The sequence below is a fragment of the Delphinus delphis genome, chromosome 10 (assembly GCF_949987515.2).
Source record: "Delphinus delphis chromosome 10, mDelDel1.2, whole genome shotgun sequence".
NCBI classification, from domain to species: domain Eukaryota; kingdom Metazoa; phylum Chordata; class Mammalia; order Artiodactyla; family Delphinidae; genus Delphinus; species Delphinus delphis.
Window position 1 is genome coordinate 36,020,254 of NC_082692.2, and position 19,436 is coordinate 36,039,689.

At 37.4% G+C, this 19,436-nt stretch overlaps 1 protein-coding gene across 1 annotated transcript in view; it reads right to left on the reverse strand.

The window, feature by feature from the left end:
• Positions 1-19,436, reverse strand: part of DNAH8 (dynein axonemal heavy chain 8) — a 328,229-nt gene that overhangs the window by 205,094 nt on the left and 103,699 nt on the right. Inside the window, exons 32-35 of the mRNA XM_060021883.1 lie at positions 19,212-19,274; positions 15,692-15,792; positions 12,391-12,528; positions 11,987-12,227 (exon numbers count right to left, since the gene is read on the reverse strand). Of these exons, the coding sequence (XP_059877866.1) occupies positions 11,987-12,227; positions 12,391-12,528; positions 15,692-15,792; positions 19,212-19,274 (543 nt within the window). The remainder of the gene's footprint in view (positions 1-11,986; positions 12,228-12,390; positions 12,529-15,691; positions 15,793-19,211; positions 19,275-19,436) is intronic.

Here is a 19,436-nt window from a genome sequence, read left to right on the forward strand (position 1 = left end):
ATACCCAAAGAGACTCACAACAAAACACGTAATTAAAGTGTCAAAAGTTAAAGACAAGGAGAGATCTTAAAAACAGCAAGAGAAAGACAACTTGGTACATACAAGGGCACCCCATGAGACTATCAGCAGATTTTTCAGCAGGAACTTTGCAGGACAAAAGGGAGTAGCACAATATACTCAAAGTGCTAAAAGAAAAAACCTGCCACCAAGAATACTGTACATGGTGAAGTTGTCCTTCAGAACTGAAGGAGAGATCAAGAGTTTTTCAGACAAGCAAAAGCCTAAAGGAGTTCATCACCACTACATGAGTCTTCCAAGAAATGTTAAAGGGACTTCTTTAGGCTAAAATGAAAGGATGCTAATTGGTAACAGGAAAGTATATGAAAGTGTAACTCTCACTGGTAAAGGGAAATAAATAGTAAAGTTCAGAATAGTCTAGCCTCAGGCCGGCAGGCTGGAAAGCTCCAGGAATGGGCAGCCAGTGTGTGCAGGAGTGAATCTGCAAGTTTGCCAAGCTGATTGAAAAAGCAAGCCTGCACCCTCCAAGCTGCACTATTACAATCAGGAGCCAAGCCTCAACCAGAAGTCCCTGAAGAAATTCTACAAAAGCCATGTGGCTGACAGGGTCCTGGTACTCTGGCTGGGTGTCAGGCCTGAGCCTCTGAGGTGGGAGACCCTAGTTCAGGACATTAGTTCACCAGAGACTTCCCAGCTCCACATGATATCAAATGGTGAAAGCTCTCCCAGAGATCTCCATCTCAACACTAAGACCCAGCTCCACTCAATGACCAGCAAGCTACAGTTTTGGACACCCTATGCCAAATAACTAGCAAGACAGGAACACAACCCCACCCATTAGCAGAGAGGCTGCCTAAAATCATAATAAGGTCACAGACACCCCAAAACACACCACTGGATGCGGTTCTGGCCACCAGAACGACAAGATCCAGCCTCATCCACGAGAACACAAGCACTAGTTCCCTCTACCAGGAAGCCTACACAAGCCACTGAACCAAGCTAAGCCACTGGGGGCAGACACCAAACAAATGGGAACTACGAACCTGCAGCCTGTGAAAAGGAGACCCCCAAACACGGTAAGTTACGCAAAATGAGAAGACAGAGAAATACACAGCAGATGAAGGAGCAAGGTAAAAACCCACCAGACCAAACAAATGAAGGGGAAATAGGCAGTCTACCTGAAAAAGAATTCAGAGTAATGATAGTAAAGATGATCCAAGATCTTGGAAATAGAATGGAGAAAATATAAAAAACTTTCAACAAGGACCTAGAAGAACTAAAGAGCAAACAAACAATGATGAACAACACAATTACTGAAACTGAAAATTCTCTAGAAGGAATCAATAGCAGAATAACTGAGGCAGAAGAATGGAAAAGTGACCTGGAAGATAAAATAGTGGAAATAACTACTGCAGAGGAGAATAAAGAAAAAAGAATGAAAAACAATTGAGCACAGTCTCAGAGATCTCTGGGACAACATTAAATGCATCAATATTCGAATTACAGGGGTCCCAGAAGAAGAAGAGAAAAAGAAAGGGACTGAGAAAATATTTGAAGAGATTATAGTTGAAAACTTCCCTAATATGGGAAAGGAAATAGTCAATCAAGTCCAGGAAGCACAGAGAGTCCCATACAGGATAAATCCAAGGAGAAACATGCCAAGACACATATTAATCAAACTATCAAAAATTAAACACAAAGAAAAAATATTAAAAGCAGCAAGGGAAAAATAACACACAAGGGAATCCCCATAAGGTTAACAGCTGATCTTTCAGGAGAAACTCCGCAAGCCAGAAGGGAGTGGCAGGACATATTTAAAGTGATGAAAGGGAAACACCTACAACCAAGATTATTCTACCAAGCAAGGATCTCATTCAGATTCGATGAAGAAATTAAAGCCTTTAGAAAAAAGCAAAAGCTAAGAGAACTGAGCACCACCAAAACAGCTTTAGAACAAATGCTAAAGGCACTACTCTAGGCAGGAAACACAAGAGAAGGAAAAGACCTACAATAAAAAACCCAAAACAATTAAGGAAATGGTAATAGGAACATACATTTTGATAATTACCTTAAATGTAAATGGATTCAATGATCCAACCAAAAGACACAGACTGGTTGAATGGATACAAAAACAAGACCCATATATACGCTGTTCTACAAGAGACCCACTTCAGACGTAGGGACACATATGGACTGAAAGTGAGGGGATGGAAAAAGATATTCCATGCAAAGGGAAATCAAAAGAAAGCTGGAGTAGCAATTCTCATATCAGACAAAACAGACTTTAAAATAAAGACTATTGCAAGACACACAGAAGGACACTACATAATGATCAACAGACCAATCCAAGAAGAAGATATAACAATTGTAAATATTGACACACCAAACACAGGAGCACCTCAGTACATGAGGCAAATGCTAACTGCCATAAAAGGGGAAATCGACAGTAACACAATCATAGTAGGGGACTTTAATACCCCACTCTCACCAATGGACAGATCATCCAAAATGAAAATAAATAAGGAAACACAAGCTTTAAATGATACATTAAACAAGATGGACTTAATTGATATTTATAAGACATTCCATGCAAAAAGAACAGAATACACTTTCCTCTCAAGTGCTCATGGAACATTCTCCAGGATAGATCATATCTTGGGTCACAAATCAAGCCTTGGTAAATTTAAGAAAATTGAAATTGTATCAAGTATCTTTTCTGGCCACAACGCTATGAGACTAGATATCAATTACAGGAAAAATATCTCTAAAAAATACAAACACAGGGAGGCTAAACAATACACTACTTAATAACCAAGAGATCACTGAAGAATCAAAGAGGAAATTAAAAAATACCTAGAAACAAATGACAATGAAAACCCGACAACCCAAAACCTATGGGATGCAGAAAAGCAGTTCTAAGAGGGAAATTTATAGCAATACAATCCTACCTCAAGAAACAAGAAACATTTCAAATAAACAACCTAACCGTACACCTAAAGCAATTACAGAAAGAAGAACAAAAAAATCTCCAAAGCTAGCAGAAGGAAAGAAATCATAAAGATCAGATCAGAAATAAACAAAAGAGAAATGAAGGAAACAATAGCATACATCAATAAAACCGAAAGCTGTTTCTTTGAGAAGATAAACAAAATTGATAAACCATTAGCCAGACTCATCAAGAAAAAAAGGGAGAAGACTCAAATCCGTAGAATTAGAAATGAAAAAGGAGAAATAACAACTGACACCGAAGAAACACAAAGGATTATGAGAGATTACTACAAGCAACTATATGCCAATAAAATGGACAACCTGGAAGAAATAGACAAATTCTTAGAAATGCACAACCTTCTGAGCCTGAACCAGGAAGAAATAGAAAATATCAACAGACCAATCACAAGCAGTGAAATTGAGACTGTCATTAAAAATATTCCAGCAACAAAAGCCCAGGCCCAGATGGCTTCACAGATGAATTCTATCAAACATTTAGAGAAGAGCTAACACCTATCCTTCTCAAACTCTTCCAAAATATAGCAGAGGGAGGGGAGAAACACTCCCAAACTCATTCTACAAGACCACCATCACCCTGATACAAAACCAGACAAAGATGTCACAAAGAAAGAAAACTACAGGCTAATATCACTGATGAACATAGATGCAAAAAACCCCAACAAAATGCTAGCAAACAGAATCCAACAGCACATTAAAAGGATCATACACCATGATCAAGTGGGGTTTATCACAGGAATGCAAGGATTCTTCAATATACACAGATCAATCAATATGATACACCATATTAACAAACTGAAGGATAACAACCATATATCATCACATTAGATGCAGAAAAAGCTTGCGACAAAGTTCAACACCTATTTATGATAAAAACCCTCCATTAAGTAGGCATAGAGGAAACTTACCTCAACATAATAAAGGCCATATATGACAAACCCACAGCCAACATCATTCTCAATGGTGAAAAACTGAAACCATTTCCACTAAGATCAGGAACAAGACAAGGTTGCCCACTCTCACCACTCTTATTCAACGTGGTTTTGGAAGTTTTAGCCACAGCAATCAGAGAAGAAAAAGAAATAAAAGGAATCCAAATCAGATAAGAAGAAGTAAAGCTGTCACTGTTTGCAGATGACATGATACTATACATAGAGAATCCTAAAGATGCTACCAGAAAACTACTAGAACTAACCAATAAAGTTGGTAATGTAGCACGATACAAAATTAATGCACAGAAATCTCTTGCATTCCTAAATACTAATGATAAAAAACCTGAAAGAGAAATTAAGGAAACATTCCCATTTACCACTGCAAACAAAAAAATAAAATACCTAGGAATAAACCTACCTAAGGAGACAAAAGACCTGTATGCAGAAAACTATAAGACACTGATGAAAGAAATTAAAGATGATACAAACAGATGGAGAGATATACCATGTACTTGAATTGGAAGAATCAACATTTTGAAAATGACTCTACTACCCAAAGCAATCTACAGATTCAATGCAATCTCTATCAAACTACCACTGGCATTTTTCACAGAACTAGAACAAAAAAATTGCACAATTTTTAGGGAAACACAAAAGACCCCGAATAGCCAAAGCAATCTTGAGAAAGAAGAATGGAGCTGGAGGAATCAGGTTCTTTGACTTCAGATTATACTACAAAGCTACAGTAATGAAGACAGTATGGTACTGGCACAAAAATAGAAATATAGGGCTTCCCTGGTGGTGCAGTGGTTGAGAGTCTGCCTGCCAATGCAGGGGATACGGGTTCATGCCCCAGTCCAGGAGGATCCCACATGCCATGGAGTGGCTGGGCCCGTGAGCCATGGCCGCTGAGCCTGCGCATCTGGAGCCTGTGCTCCGCAACAGGAGAGACCACAACAGTGAGAGACCCGCGCAACGCAAAAAAAACAAAAACAAAAACAAAAAAATAGAAATATAGATCAGTGGAACAGGATAGAAAGCCCAGAGATAAACCCACGCACCTACGGTCACCTTATCTTTGACAAAGGAGGCAAGAATATACAGTGGAGGAAAGACAGCCTCTTCAATAAGTGGTGCTGGGAAAACGGGAAAGCTAAATGTAAAAGAATTAAATTAGAACACTCCCTAACACCATACACAAAAATAAACTAGAATGGATTAAAGACCTAAATGTAAGGCCAGACACCCTAAAACTCCTAGAGGAAAACATAGGCAGAACACTCTATGACATAAGTCACAGCAAGATCCTTTTTGACCCACCTCCTAGAGAAATGAAATAAATAAATAAATAAATAAATGAGACCTAATGAAACTTAAAAGCTTTTGCATAGCAAAGGAAACCATAAACAAGACGAAAAGACAACCCTCAGAATGGGAGAAAATATTTGCAAATGAAGTAACTGACAAAGGATTAATCTCCAAAATATATAAGCAGCTCATGCAGCTCAGTATCAAGAAAACAAACAACCCAATCCAAAAATGGGCAGAGGACCTAAATAGACATTTCTCTAAAGAAGATATACAGATTGCCAACAAATACATGAAAGGATGCTCAACGTCACTAATCATTAGAGAAATGCAAATCAAAACTCCCATGAGGTATCACCTCATACCAGTCAGAATGGCCATCATCAAAAAATCTAGAAACAATAAATGCTGGAGAGGGTGTGGAGAAAAGGGAACCCTCTTGCACTGCTGGTGGGAATGTAAATTGATACAGCCACTATAGAGAGCAGTATGGAGGCTCCTTACAAAACTAAAAATAGAACTACCATACGACCCAGCAATCCCACTACTGGGCATATACACTGAGAAAACCATAATTCAAAAAGAGTCATGTACCAAAATGTTCATTGCAGCTCTATTTACAACAACCAGGACGTGGAGGCAACCTAAGTGTCCATCGACAGATGAATGGATAAAGAAGATGTGGCACATACATACAATGGAATATTACTCAGCCATAAAAAGAAATGAAATTGAACTCTTTGTAGTGAACTATGAACCTAGAGTCTGTCATACAGGGGGAAGTAAGTCAGAAAGAGAAAAACAAATGCCATATGCTAACACATATATATAGAATCTAAAAAAATAAATGGTTCTGAAGAACCCTGGGGCAGGACAGGAATAAAGACGCAGACGTAGAGAATGGACTTGAGGACACGAGGAGGGGGAAGGGTAAGCTGGGACGAAGTGAGAGAGTGGCATGGACTTATATATACACTACCAAATGTAAAATAGATAGCTAGTGGGAAGCAGCCACACAGGACAGGAAGATCAGCTCAGTGCTCTGTGACCACCTAGAGGGGTGAGATAGGGAGGGTGGGAGGGAGATGCAAGAGGGAGTAGATATGGGGATATATGTATATGTATATCTGATTCACTCTGTTATATAGCAGAAACTAACACACCATTGTAAAGCAATTATACTCCAATAAAGATGTTAAGAAAAAAAAAATAGTCTAATGTTGTAAAATGTGGTGGGTTCATCACTTACAAATCTAGTGTGAAGGTTAAAAGACCAAATTAGTAAACATAACTAAAACTAGAGTAATTTGTTAATGGATACATAAGATAAAAAGATGTAAACTGTGACACCAAAAACAAACTGTGGTGGGGGGAGTAAAAATGTAGAGCTTTAGAATGCATTCCAACTTCAGTAGTTAGCAACTTAAAAGAGACTGTTATAGGAACTTCCCTTGTGGCACAGTGGTTAAGAATCCACCTGCCAATGCAGGGGACACGGGTTCTATTCCTGGTCCAGGAGGATCCCACCTGCTGCAGAGCAACTAAGCCCGTGCACCACAACTACTGAGCCTGCGCTCTAGAGCCCGTGCTCCACAACAAGAGAAGTCACCACAATGAGAAGCTCGCGCACCACAATGAAGAGTAGCCCCCTCTCGCTGCAACTAGAGAAAGCCCACGCACAGCAACGAAGACCCAATGCAGCCAAATAAATAAATAAATATTTTTAAAAATAGACTGTTATAAATATAAGTTTTTTTATGTAAGCCTTATGGTAACCACAAAGCAAACACCTATAGTAGATAGTAGATACCCAAAAGGTGAATAGAAAGGGGTCTAAGCATACCACAACGGAAAAATCATCAAACAACAAAGGAAGAGCACAAGAGAAGAAGAAAGAAACAAAGGAATTACAAACAGCCAGAAAACAATTAGCAAAATGACAAGTACATAACTATAATAATTATTGTGTATGTAAATTGACTAAATTCTCCAATCAAAAGACAGAGAGTGGCTAAATGGATTAAAAAACATGACCCATGTATCTGCTGCCTACAAGAGACTCACTTCAGATGTAGGGCACACATAGACTGAAAGGGAAGGGATGGCAAGAGATATACCACACAAATGGAAACCAAAAGAAAGCTGGAGTAACTATACTTATATCAGACAAAACAGACTTTAAGACAAAAACTACAATAAGAGACAAAGAAGATCATTATGTAACAATAAAAGGGTCAATCCAAGAAGAGGCTTTAACGTTTGTAAACATTTATGCACCCAACATAGGAGAACTCAAATATATAAAACAAATATTAACAGACCTAAAGGAAGAAATAGGTAGCAATGTAATAACAGTAGGGGATTTTAATGTCCCACTTTCATCAATGGATAGATCACCCAGACGGAAAATCAATATGGAAACATTGGCCTTAAACAAGTTAGATCTGATGAGCTTAACAGACATATACAAAACAGTCCGTCGAAATGCAGCAGAATACATATTCTTCTCAAGTGCACATTAAGCATTCTCCAGACAGAGCATGTTAGGCCACAAAACAAGTGCTAATAAATTTAAGAAAACTGAAATCACGTCAAGTATCTTTTCTGACCACAGTGGTATGAAACTAGAAATCAATTACAAGAAGAAAACTGACATATTCACAAATATGTAAAGATTAATCACATATTTGGTTATAAACAACCAAAGAGTTGTTCATATCGAACAGCCAATGGTTCAAACAAGAAATCAAAAGAGAAATCAAAATATACCTTGGGACAGATAAAAATGGAAATACAGCATACCAAAACTTAAAGGGATGCAGCAAGAGCAGTTCTGAAAAGGAAGTTCATAAAGATAAACCTTACATTAAAAAATAAGAGGGATCTCAAATAAACAACCTAACTTTATACTTCAAAGAGTTAGAAAAAGAAGAACAAACAAAGCCCAAAGTTAGTAGATGGAAGGAAATAACAAAGACCAGAGTGGAAATAAATGGAGTACAGACTAAAAAGACAATAGAAAAGATCAAGGAAACTAAGAGCTGGTATTTTAAAAGATAAACAAAACAGACAAAACTTTAGCCAGACTCACCAAGAAAAAGTGAGGGAGAACTCAACTAAATAAAATCAGAAACCAAAGAGGAGGCATTACAATTGATACCATACAAATACAAAGGATCATAAAAGACTACTATGATCAATTATACACACACGAATTTGACAATCTAGAAGAAATGAATAAGTTCCTAGAAACATGCCACCCACCAAGACTGAATTATGAAAAAACAGAAAATCTGAACAGACTGATTAGTAGTAAGGAGATTGAATCAGTAACCAAAAACCTCCCCCCAAAACAAAAGACCAGGATCAGATGGCTTCACTGGTGAATTCTACCAAACATTTAAAGAAGAATTACTACCAGTCTCCTCAAACTCTTCCAAAAAAAGAGAGAGAACACTTCTTATTTTATGAGGCCAGCATTATCCTCATACTAAAACCAGACAAGGACACCACAAGAAAAGAAAATTACAGGTCAGTATCCCTGATGAACATAGATGCAAAGATTCTCAACAAAATATCAGCAAGCTGAATTCAACAATACATTAAAATCATACACCATGATCAAGTGGGATTTATTCCATGAATGCAAGTATAGTTCAATATCCACAAACTAATCAATGTGATGTACCACATTAACACAATGAAGCATAAAAATCATATGATCATCTCAATAGATGCAGAAAAAGCTTTTGACAAAATTCAACATCCACTCATGATAAAACCTCTCAACAAAGCAGATGTAGAAGAAACATACCTCAACATAGTAAAGGTCATATCTGACAAACCTACGGCTAACATCATACTCAATGGTGAAAAGCTGAAAGCTTTTCCTCTAAGATCAGGAACAAGACAAGGATGCCCACTCTCACCACCTTTATTCAACATGGTATCTAAAGACCTAACCAGAGCAATTAGGCAAGAAAGAAATAAAAGGCATCCAAATTGAAAAGGAAGAAGTAAAACTGTCCATATTGGCAGATGACATGATATTACATATAGAAAACCCTAAAGATGCCACCAAAAACCGTTAGAACTAATAATTCAGTAAAGTTTCAGGATATAAAATCAATATACAAATATCAGTTGCTTTTTTTTGCGGTACGCGGGCCTCTCACTGTTGTGGCCTCTCCCGTTGCGGAGCACAGGCTCCGGATGCGCAGGCTCAGCGGCCATGGCTCACGGACCCAGCCGCTCTGCGGCATGTGGGATCTTCCCGGACCGGGGCACGAACCCGTGTCCCCCGCATCGGCAGGTGGACTCTCAACCACTGCGCCACCAGGGAAGCCCCAAAAATCATTTGCATTTTTATGCACTAATAATGAACTACCAGAAAGAGAAATTGAGAAAACTACCCCATTTACAATTGCATCAAAAAGAATAAAATACCTAGGAATAAATTTAACAAAAAGGTAAAAGACCTGTACACTGAAAACTATGATACATTGATGAAATAAACTGAAGAAGGCACAAGTAAATGGAAAGATAGTCCATGTTCATGGGTTGCAAGAATTAATATCATTAAAATGTCTACATTACCCAAAGCAATCTACAGTTTCAAAGCAATACCTATCAAAATTCCAATGGCATTTTTCAAGAAATAGAACAAAAACTCCTAAAAATTTTATGAAACCACAAAAGACCCCACAGAGCCAAAGAAATCTTGAGAAAAAGGAACAAAGCCGGAGGCATAATGCTTCCTGATTTCAAACTATATCAAAGTTATAGTAATCAAAAATGTACGGTATTGGCATAAAAACGGAGACAATGAAACAGAATAAACCCACATATGTATTTACTTAATTCATGAGAAAGGAGCTGGGAATATACAATGAGGGAAGGACAGTCTCTTCAACATATGATGCTGGGAAAACTGGATAACCACATGCAAAAGAATGAAACTGGACCACTATCTTATACCATACAAAAAATTAACTCAAAATGGACTAAAGACCTGAAACCATAAAACTCCCGGAAGACAACAGAGTTGGTAAGTTCCTTGAAATCAGTCTTGGCAATGAGATTTTTGGGCTTGACACCAAAAGCCAAGGTAACAAAAGCAAAAATAAACAAGTGGGACAGCATCAAACTAAAAAGCTTCTTACAGCAAAGGAAACCATATACAAAATGAAAAGGTAACCTACTAAACAGGAGAAAATATTTGCAAATCATAACTCTGATAAGGGGTTAATATCTACTATATATAAAGAACTCTTACAACTCAATAGCAAAAACGACCGATTTGATTTTAAAATGAGCAGAGGATCTGAATAGGCATCTTTCCAAAAAAAGACATACAGATAGCCAACAGGTACATGAAAGGTGCTCAACATCACTTATCACCAGGGAAATGCGAATCAAAACCACAATTAAATATCACCTCACGTCTGTTGGAATACCTATCATCACAAAGACAAAACTTAGTGTTGGTGAGGATGTGGAGAAAAAGGAACCCTTCCATGGAAATGTAAATTGGTGCAGCCACTATGGAAGACAGTATGGAGGATCCTCAAAAAATTAAAAATAAAACTACCATGTGACCTAGTAATTCCACTTCTGGATATTTATCTGAAGAAAACAAAAACACTAACTTGAAAAGATATATACATACCCATGTTCATTGTAGCATTATTTGCAAGAGCTAAGATGTGAAAACAACCTAAGTATCCATCAATGGGTGAATGGATAAAGAAAATGTGGTATATTTATATAAAATGGAATGTCATTTAGATGTAAAAAGAAGGAAATCCTGCCATTTGTGACAACATGGGTGAATGGACTTTGAGGGCACTAAGCTAAGTGAAATGAGTCAGACAGAAAAAGACAAATACCATATGATCTCATTTATATGCAGAATCTAAACAAAAACAGAACACCAGAAACACAGATATATAGAACAGACTGGTCATTGCCAAACAGAGTGGGTAAAATGGGTGAAGGTGATTAAGGAGTACAAACATCCAGTTATAAAATGAATAAGTTCTTGGGATGTAATGTATAGCATAGTGACTATAGTTAATAATACTGTATTGTATTTAAAAGCTGCTACGAGAGTAGATCCTAAAATTTCTCATCATAGGAAAAAAACTGTAACTGTATGTGGTGATGGATGTTAATTAGACATATTTTAGTGATCATTTCACAACGTATACATATATTGAGTCATTACGTTGTACACCTGAAACTAATATGGTATAGATTATACCTCATTTAAAAGAAAGGATTTGATGCAAACACTAAGCATAGAAAAAGGAAAAGAACCAATTAAAAATCTTAAAAAGGAAAGATATAATAATTTAAAATATTTAATAGACTAATAGTAAAAAAGCATAGAATTAGAAGTTTGAAAAATGTTCTGAGAAATTCACCAAGAACACAATACAGAAATAAACAGAATTTTTTAAATGGCGGTTTAGTTAAGGGACAAGGAGGATAGACTGAGGAGCTCCAAAACTAAAATATTTCAAATAATCATATTATTTCCTTGAGTTACAGCATTATTTTGCAAAATCAAGGAATGTTCAGGATCATTTCAAGTTTTGAGAGTGCATTATATAGGGCAATCAATACACCCTCGAATAACATGTTTATTTGTACAGTTTTCAGAAAAGAAAAAGGAAAGATTCTTTAATAGATCATTTGTAAGACCTTATAATCTTATGTACCTCAATGTCATCCTTATTTTTAAGGAGTGGTGCTTCCATAATATTTCTAAGACAAAAAGAATCCAATTCCACATCAAATGCGGTTCCAGTTAACTCAGAGATTCGATCCCAGTGTCTCTGTTTCATTGCCTTATTGGTCATCATTTCTAGTAGAGGACACGACTCACTGAAATCATCAATTCTTTTTTTCAGATCCAAAAAAGCTTGCCAATCTTTAAGTCCTTTTGGCAGTTTATGACATCTTTCAGAAAAAAAAAGAAAAAATTATTTCATCTACACATTTCTTTGAAGAAGGTGTTATGAATATACAGCAATATATCAGAGGATAAATTCATTTGTGAAATACCTATGGGATCCTAAGATAGGCACTATAAACAGTTAAGTTTAATTCAATTGAAACTCACCTGTTTTGAAACTCCTGCAGTTCTGCATTAATTTTTTCAATGTCTACATCTCCCCAGAGTATTTCATAATAACCACTAATATTGCCCATTACAGTATCATATAGGCCATACAGCTTCTGCAGCAAGTTGAGTTCCTTTCTGGAAACCAAATAATTAAGTCATTACATAACATATATTTAAAAAATAAATTTCATTATTGGATAGGAAGAATTCATCTAATCAAATTATTTCACATATTATGTGTATCATATCTTATGTACACCAACACGCATACACTCCTGTCGGTTTCCAAACAAAGACTTTATTAAAAGCTCCATCAATTACAGTTTATATCTTTCAAATATTCCAAATTATACTATGACATGACATTAACAAATGGTTTGATTATTACAACCATACCAATCATTGCAAACAATCTGACCAAAATTTGTTAACGTGATCAAAGATAAGGCTAAGGTTTTATTTGACTTTTTTCTTTCAAACGCAAGCTAGATTTTTATGATTATGTCTGCCTTTTAAGTCTGACTTTAAACATCACTTTCCTATCAAAAGCTTTCCCTCATGTGCTCAGATGGAGTTATATCCAAAACAAGAATAAAAGGAGGGATTCTGGGTCCAAGTAAAGGAAAATTTCTTCAGTGTGTAAAACACCAAAAATTGACCACTCAACAGAGTTTGTGGATTCTCCCAGGAATTCCTCAACCCTTAGCATACCATGAGGGTCCACTGAATCCAATTTTAGTTTTTTTTATTTTATTTCTTGAGTAGTTCTAATTTTTTGTAAGGATTGAGAGTTACGTTTATTATTTATTATAGATAATCAGCAACCAAAGATAAATTTGCTTATATTTTTGATGGAGTAAAACTCATTCATTCTATCTTGTGTTGACCTAAAACAAATAGACTGCCAGTTATTTCTCCAGAAAAAATGTGTTACTCAGGATCAGTAGAAAATTGCAATTCTGGGTCTGCAACCATGGTGAGCCATGTGCAAGTCCCCAAATGGCAAGGGAAGGAGAATAGGAAGTTGGAGGGCTAGAGTAAACAGAGTCCATGGGTTTTCATTGGCTGAGTTGTTGCCAGGAAAGAAAAGGAGTCTTTCCTCTTGTTGGGCTCTGCTAATGTTGCAGAGCATGAAAGCTCCCCCTTCTTGTCTCCTGACTCTATTTAATTGAGGTTTCTGTTTATTAATTTTGTACTCTTGCAATTACCAAGGTGCACAGGACCTTTTTATAAATCTAAGATATATTCTGGAATCTTAGCTATTTTTTTTCAGTTCTTGTTTCATTTTTCTAATTCATCATCCTAGAAATCCTAGAAAGAAAAATGAATGATGAAATCTCTTATAAAGAGATGATGCAACAGTGAAAAAATAATCACTACTGCATCGTCCTTCAAATTTCTAATTGTGTTGCTAAAACACTGCATCATCTTTCAAGAAAGTATAAAAAAGAACTCTGGAGACACCATTTTTGTAGTCTTTTGATTTTTGTTTATTTAACTTTCACTTAATACAGGTAAAGAATTCAGTACTTTTTGTTTTCTACCTAAAAACAGCAAAAGAATAAAATTGACAAAGGAAGGTGCTTCCCAAGTATTAAACAGAAAAGAGACAGAAAGCAATGCTCTAGACTCTAATTTTGATAGTGAAACTGGTTGTGTAAGTGAAATCTCAGACTTTTGTGTCTTTACATGATAACCTAGATGGATTTTTTAAAATTCAATAATGTATGAGTGAAAGATATATTTCAATAGGGGCAAGGGCTGTATCACGCAGTATTTTGCAACAAGAACCTAGAGCATCCCATTTTGTGAAAAAGATAAGTGAGTGTTCTTTCATTATTTATATGTTTACATAAATTTTATTTGATATATTCCACAAGAAGAAAAATGTTGAAAGGAGATATGTATTCAAAGGAAATAGATGATGCAGAAATGAAAAAGTTAACTGATCATTCAGAGTTAAAAGTAAAGATTTTTGTATTTATAGTGCAAAAAAGATGGTGAACAAAATTATGACTGAGTTTTCAACAGTTTTGAGTTTTAACAATGCAAGTGCAAGAAAAAACATAAGTAATGAGAAGCTAGAAGTTATTGAAGATGGATTCGAAACCTGGGATCACTGTTTACAGGATGGATATGCTCCAGGTTCATACATGACAGCTGATGAGCTACATTCAAAAGTTGGTCTCCATTTCGTGTACATACGTCTTTAAACCAGGACATTATGGAGTAAAAGTCTGGCTTTTCTCTGCTTAAATTCTCATTAAATTTTCTAATAAAACCGCTTTTCACCATTCCTTTATTCTTACTTCTGAAAAGTATTCATAATTACTTAAAAACATAAAAAATTAAAAGGGTCCATTGGTCCAGAAGGTAAATGAGAACGATTAGTTTTCCTAGAATACCGCAGGTCAAAATAAAACACTGATTCTCAGACTGGGTGTGCAAAAGAATTAACTAGAGAGTTTATAAAAATGCAGAATTGCTAGGACCCCGTCCCAGAGATTCTGATTGAATGTCAGGGGAAAGGACCAGACATCGGCAATTCTAACACAATTAGTAATTGGGTTAAGCTTAGCAAATGCCTATTTTTAGAAAAAAAAAAATACAAACCATCTTCCCTAAATGGCTGAGGAATTCATTTCTCTTCAGACAATGTTAGGTACTTTGTGCCATGACATTTTCATGCTGGGATTTTCAAACAAGTCAACATAAAGTTCTAAAGCCAAGATCCTAATAAGCTAATACCACTGTTTTAATTTTGCCTTTGAAGAAAGTTATATTTAACATTCTACCAAAATATACTTGGTGAAATCCTAGATCCACTGTTTAAAAGCAACTGTTACTCTTTAAAATCAATTAAGTTCCTTGGCCTTCAATCTCAATGAATTCTATGCCTACCCAATAGGGAAAAGCACTTAGCATAAATGCAGTAAGAAGGAAGCAAGCGCCGAGCACGGCTATTCCTCTAAGTAAACAAAAGTTATCCGAAGTTGCAGTGCTTCTGTACAATTATTGACACTATTCAAAATCACGAAAAGAAAAAAAAAAAGCACAGGCTAAATATAGGCCATTAACGCCCAGAATTTTTGCCATGTATTTTCTACTCCCCTAGAACATTTATTTTGTATATGGAGACTGTGCATCCAATGAGTCAGGAATAGCCAGGAATGAGGGAACTATTTAGGAGTTTTCCAAGCCAGACTCTTCTCTGCATGATGAAGGATTTAACGATGACATGATTCTTCTAACGGACAGTTAATTATTTATAATAAACTTGTTCAATTTCTAAACTTACCTAATTTTGTGTAAAACCTCATAGTCAGTCACAGGCAACCCAAAAAGTTGTTCACCAGATGAATATGTAACGAATTTCCTCCACAGATCATCAAAATTGGCCTATAAAAGGTTTTTAAATTATAGTAAGATGTAATAAATTCAGAGCCCATTAAAGTAGAATTCATTATAATCGGAATAAAAGCTACATTGAAGTTTATTTATCTATGAAACAAGGATTTGTGAAGCAAATTTATGCTGATACAAAGCTATCAGAGGAAAAGTTAAGCGTTTAGGAAATTAACTTTCAAGCATTCTGAAAGTAATCATTTTATGTAAAATTATTTCCTTAATAAATTAAGTGGTCCCCAGACTTACACTTTCAAGTTCCCATAAATACACCTGAAAGTAATGAAACTGCATTTTAAAAATTCTATAATTCAGACTTTTCTATTATTTTAGCCTGGTCATCTCTCCTACACGGTTCAAATGAGTGAAGCATTGGTGTAATCCATTCAACCTTGCTTTCTCTACAAGCAAGTCTATAAAATAAAGAATTCCATTTTAACACCATTTGAAATAACTCAATTTAAATCAGCAAAGTTAATGTTCAGGTCTTTTGAAGTGGAATTTGAATCTCCTATACTTAGAATGCTAAGTATTAACAGTGTTAAAAGCACAAAAGCAAACAGAAATTATTCACTTGTGACAAGATATGTGTGATCTACATAAATGGTATAACATATCAATAAGGATCCTAAATTCCCAGTCCTGGAAACTGTCTGTCATCAGACCTCACAGTGCTCAGATAATGATGCAGATCTGACAGATACAGTAGCACATATTACAGGAGCCAAATCAGGAAGGTGTGAAGATGCAGGAGGAACTCCAACGAATTCTTCGTTCCTAGAGAGGAAGAGCCATTTTGCACTTTTTATATTCCTTGGTGGTTAGTATGGTGGTTACTCAATAAATGTACTGAACGAAAAGTCCATGGGACTATGTGGACATTAGGAAAGGAGAAACGAAAACTTCAAAGTTAGCATACACTTAAAGGACAACATTTAAAATCTTGGGGTTTTCTTTGTGGGTTTTTTTAAATTAATTTATTTATTTTTGGCTGCATTGTGTCTTCGTTGCTGCGTGCGGGCTTTCTCTAGTTGCAGTGAGCGGGGGCTACTCTTCGTTGCGGTGCGCAGGCTTCTCATTGCGGTGGTTTCTCTTGTTGCGGAGCATAGGTTCTAGTCACATGGACTTCAGTAGTTGTGGCACGCGGGCTCAGTAGTCGTGGCGCACGGGCTTAGTTGCTCCGCGGCATGTGGGATCTTCCCGGACCAGGACTTGAACCCATGTCCCCCGCACTGGCAGGCAGATTCCTAACCACTGTGCCACCAGGGAAGTCCCTAAAATCTTGTTAATGTGATGAAGACTCCTGATGAATGCCAATCCCTCACCCCTTTTTCCACTCAGGTCCGAAATAATGTAAAAAGCACCAGCCAAACAGGAAACAAAATGTCAGCAGCCAAGTACCCAGTAACTCCCCAAATCAGAGTAAAGTTGCATCAGAAAACACCACTGGGACCTGAGATGAGGCTCCTGCTTCTTCCCCAGATCTAGATCTTGGGTACCTGCTTTGGAGGGGGGAGGGAGAACACCTGCTTTTGAGAAGCGTTAGGTCTGATAATCTGACCCCCAGCCATATATCCAGCCAGTTGCTCAGCAAGCAGGCTGCTCAGCTGACAAGCCCAGGCACAGGCAGAAAGAAGGTACAAGGAGGCAAAAGACGGGCCCTACATTGCCTTTTCAATGAAGTGAACACACCCCTAGTAAAAGGGTGGCTCATTCAAGTCCCAGTTGTTGACTGATACATTGATAACTCCCAAGGGAAAGACAAGGAAGGGAGGCGTCTATCTTCATAATATACCCAGGCTCCAACCACTTTTCATCAACTCCAACGTCACCACTCTGGTCCAAGTTACTATCACCCCTCCCCTGGAATATTGCAATAGCCTCTTAATCAGTCTCCCCGCTTTTAGCCTTGACTCCTAATAATCTATTCTCAACGCAGTAGACAGGCTGGCCCATGAAATCATAAGATCATGTCACTCATCTCACTCAGAGTCAAAGCCAGTGCCCCTCAGGGGCTGGCAAGGCTGCTAACAGTCTGTCCTCTCCTTAGCTCTCTGGACTTATTGCTACAACCATCTCCTTGCTCATTCTGTTCCAGCCGTACTAATCTCCTGTTGCTTCTCTTACGTGCTCTTACTCAGGGCTTTTGTACTGCTCTTCCCCTGCCTGGAAAGCTGCCCCTCCAGATAAACTGCCTGGCTCATTCTCTCACTTCCCCAGGTCTCTACTCAAATGTCACCTCTCAAGGAGGCCTTCCCTGGAGACCCTATTTTAAATTTCACCTCCACTTTACATACACACGGCCTAGCACTTGATGCCCCTTCCCCGCCTTTTTCTTCCCTTGGCACTTATCACCATCCAACATTACTACCTACTGCTTTTATTGCTGAGAGGTTCCTGTTGGCTCAGCAGGCAGCCACCACATCAGCCTTAGTCCTGGCTCCTCCAGAGAGGAAGGCCTCTCCCTGGGACCCTGGCTCCAAATCTGAGGACTTCAGGTAGTAAAGGATCAGAGTTTCCTCCAGGGTACAGCATAAAGAGCTGGCAAGGGTGATGGGAGGAGCTGGTTTTAGTCCAAGAGTGATGGCCACAGTTCTGGAGAACCCCAACAGTAACATGGGACTAGCCTTTTTATCTGAGGAGAACATATTTAGGTGAAAGGCTTGTGCCTGCTGCATCCCATGAAAACCCTTGCCGGCACAAGGGTTATCTTACAGAAACCTACTGGGCCAGACCTACCCTCCTGCAATCAGGCAGCAGAGACATTGGGCTCAGGACAGATGATCTTGTCTACTTTGCATAAGTTTATTCCACTAGGGACCAGCTGCAATTCCTGCTTGCTCCAATGATCCTGAAGAAACACTTTTCTTATCAGGGTATGGCTTTCCCATTTTAAAACACTCAAATCAAGGGAGATACTTGAAAATTAGATGGCATATGAAAAATTCCAGTTGGTTATGATGGAAGAAAAAGCCTGAACTACCCCTACCAATCTCAGGAGAACCTGCAGTTTAAGAGGTTCCATCCAAACTGATTGAACCTTTCTGGCAAAAGTGTGCATGGAACCAACCTGAACCATCCATGGAACCTACATATAAAGCAACAAAAACAAGGTTACTGACTACTCCATTTATTTGGTTTGGGGTGAAAAACCCAATCATCAAGAGATACGAAGTAACCTCCAACATAGGTAAAGGAATATTTAGAAATACCTACCCAGTATGTGGCAAAACTAAAGCATAAATTACAGAAAGCCTTCATATGGCTAGATTTGCTGCAAAACTTGGGTATTCCTAGTAAAGAAAACACTGGTTTTTGGACAACAGCTCTATATTTCCTGGTGGGATGACTGTGGAAGCCACCTAAGTATAAATGCAGGGAACGTAAATGTAACCAAAAAAATGTAGTTTTACCTGAAATATCTGTAACCTGTCGCTAGCTTCTTGGGGTGGTATATTTGGAACCATGGGTCCTTCCTGTAATGAATAATATAATCTGCATTTTAATTCCTAATCACATGTATTTATCTATTTATTAGGTTTATCTATTATCTCCTTTTAAACAAAAACCATGATTTTTAATTTATATGATCTAATTTTGTCCTGTACATGAAGTTTTCATTTATTTTTTGCGACAGT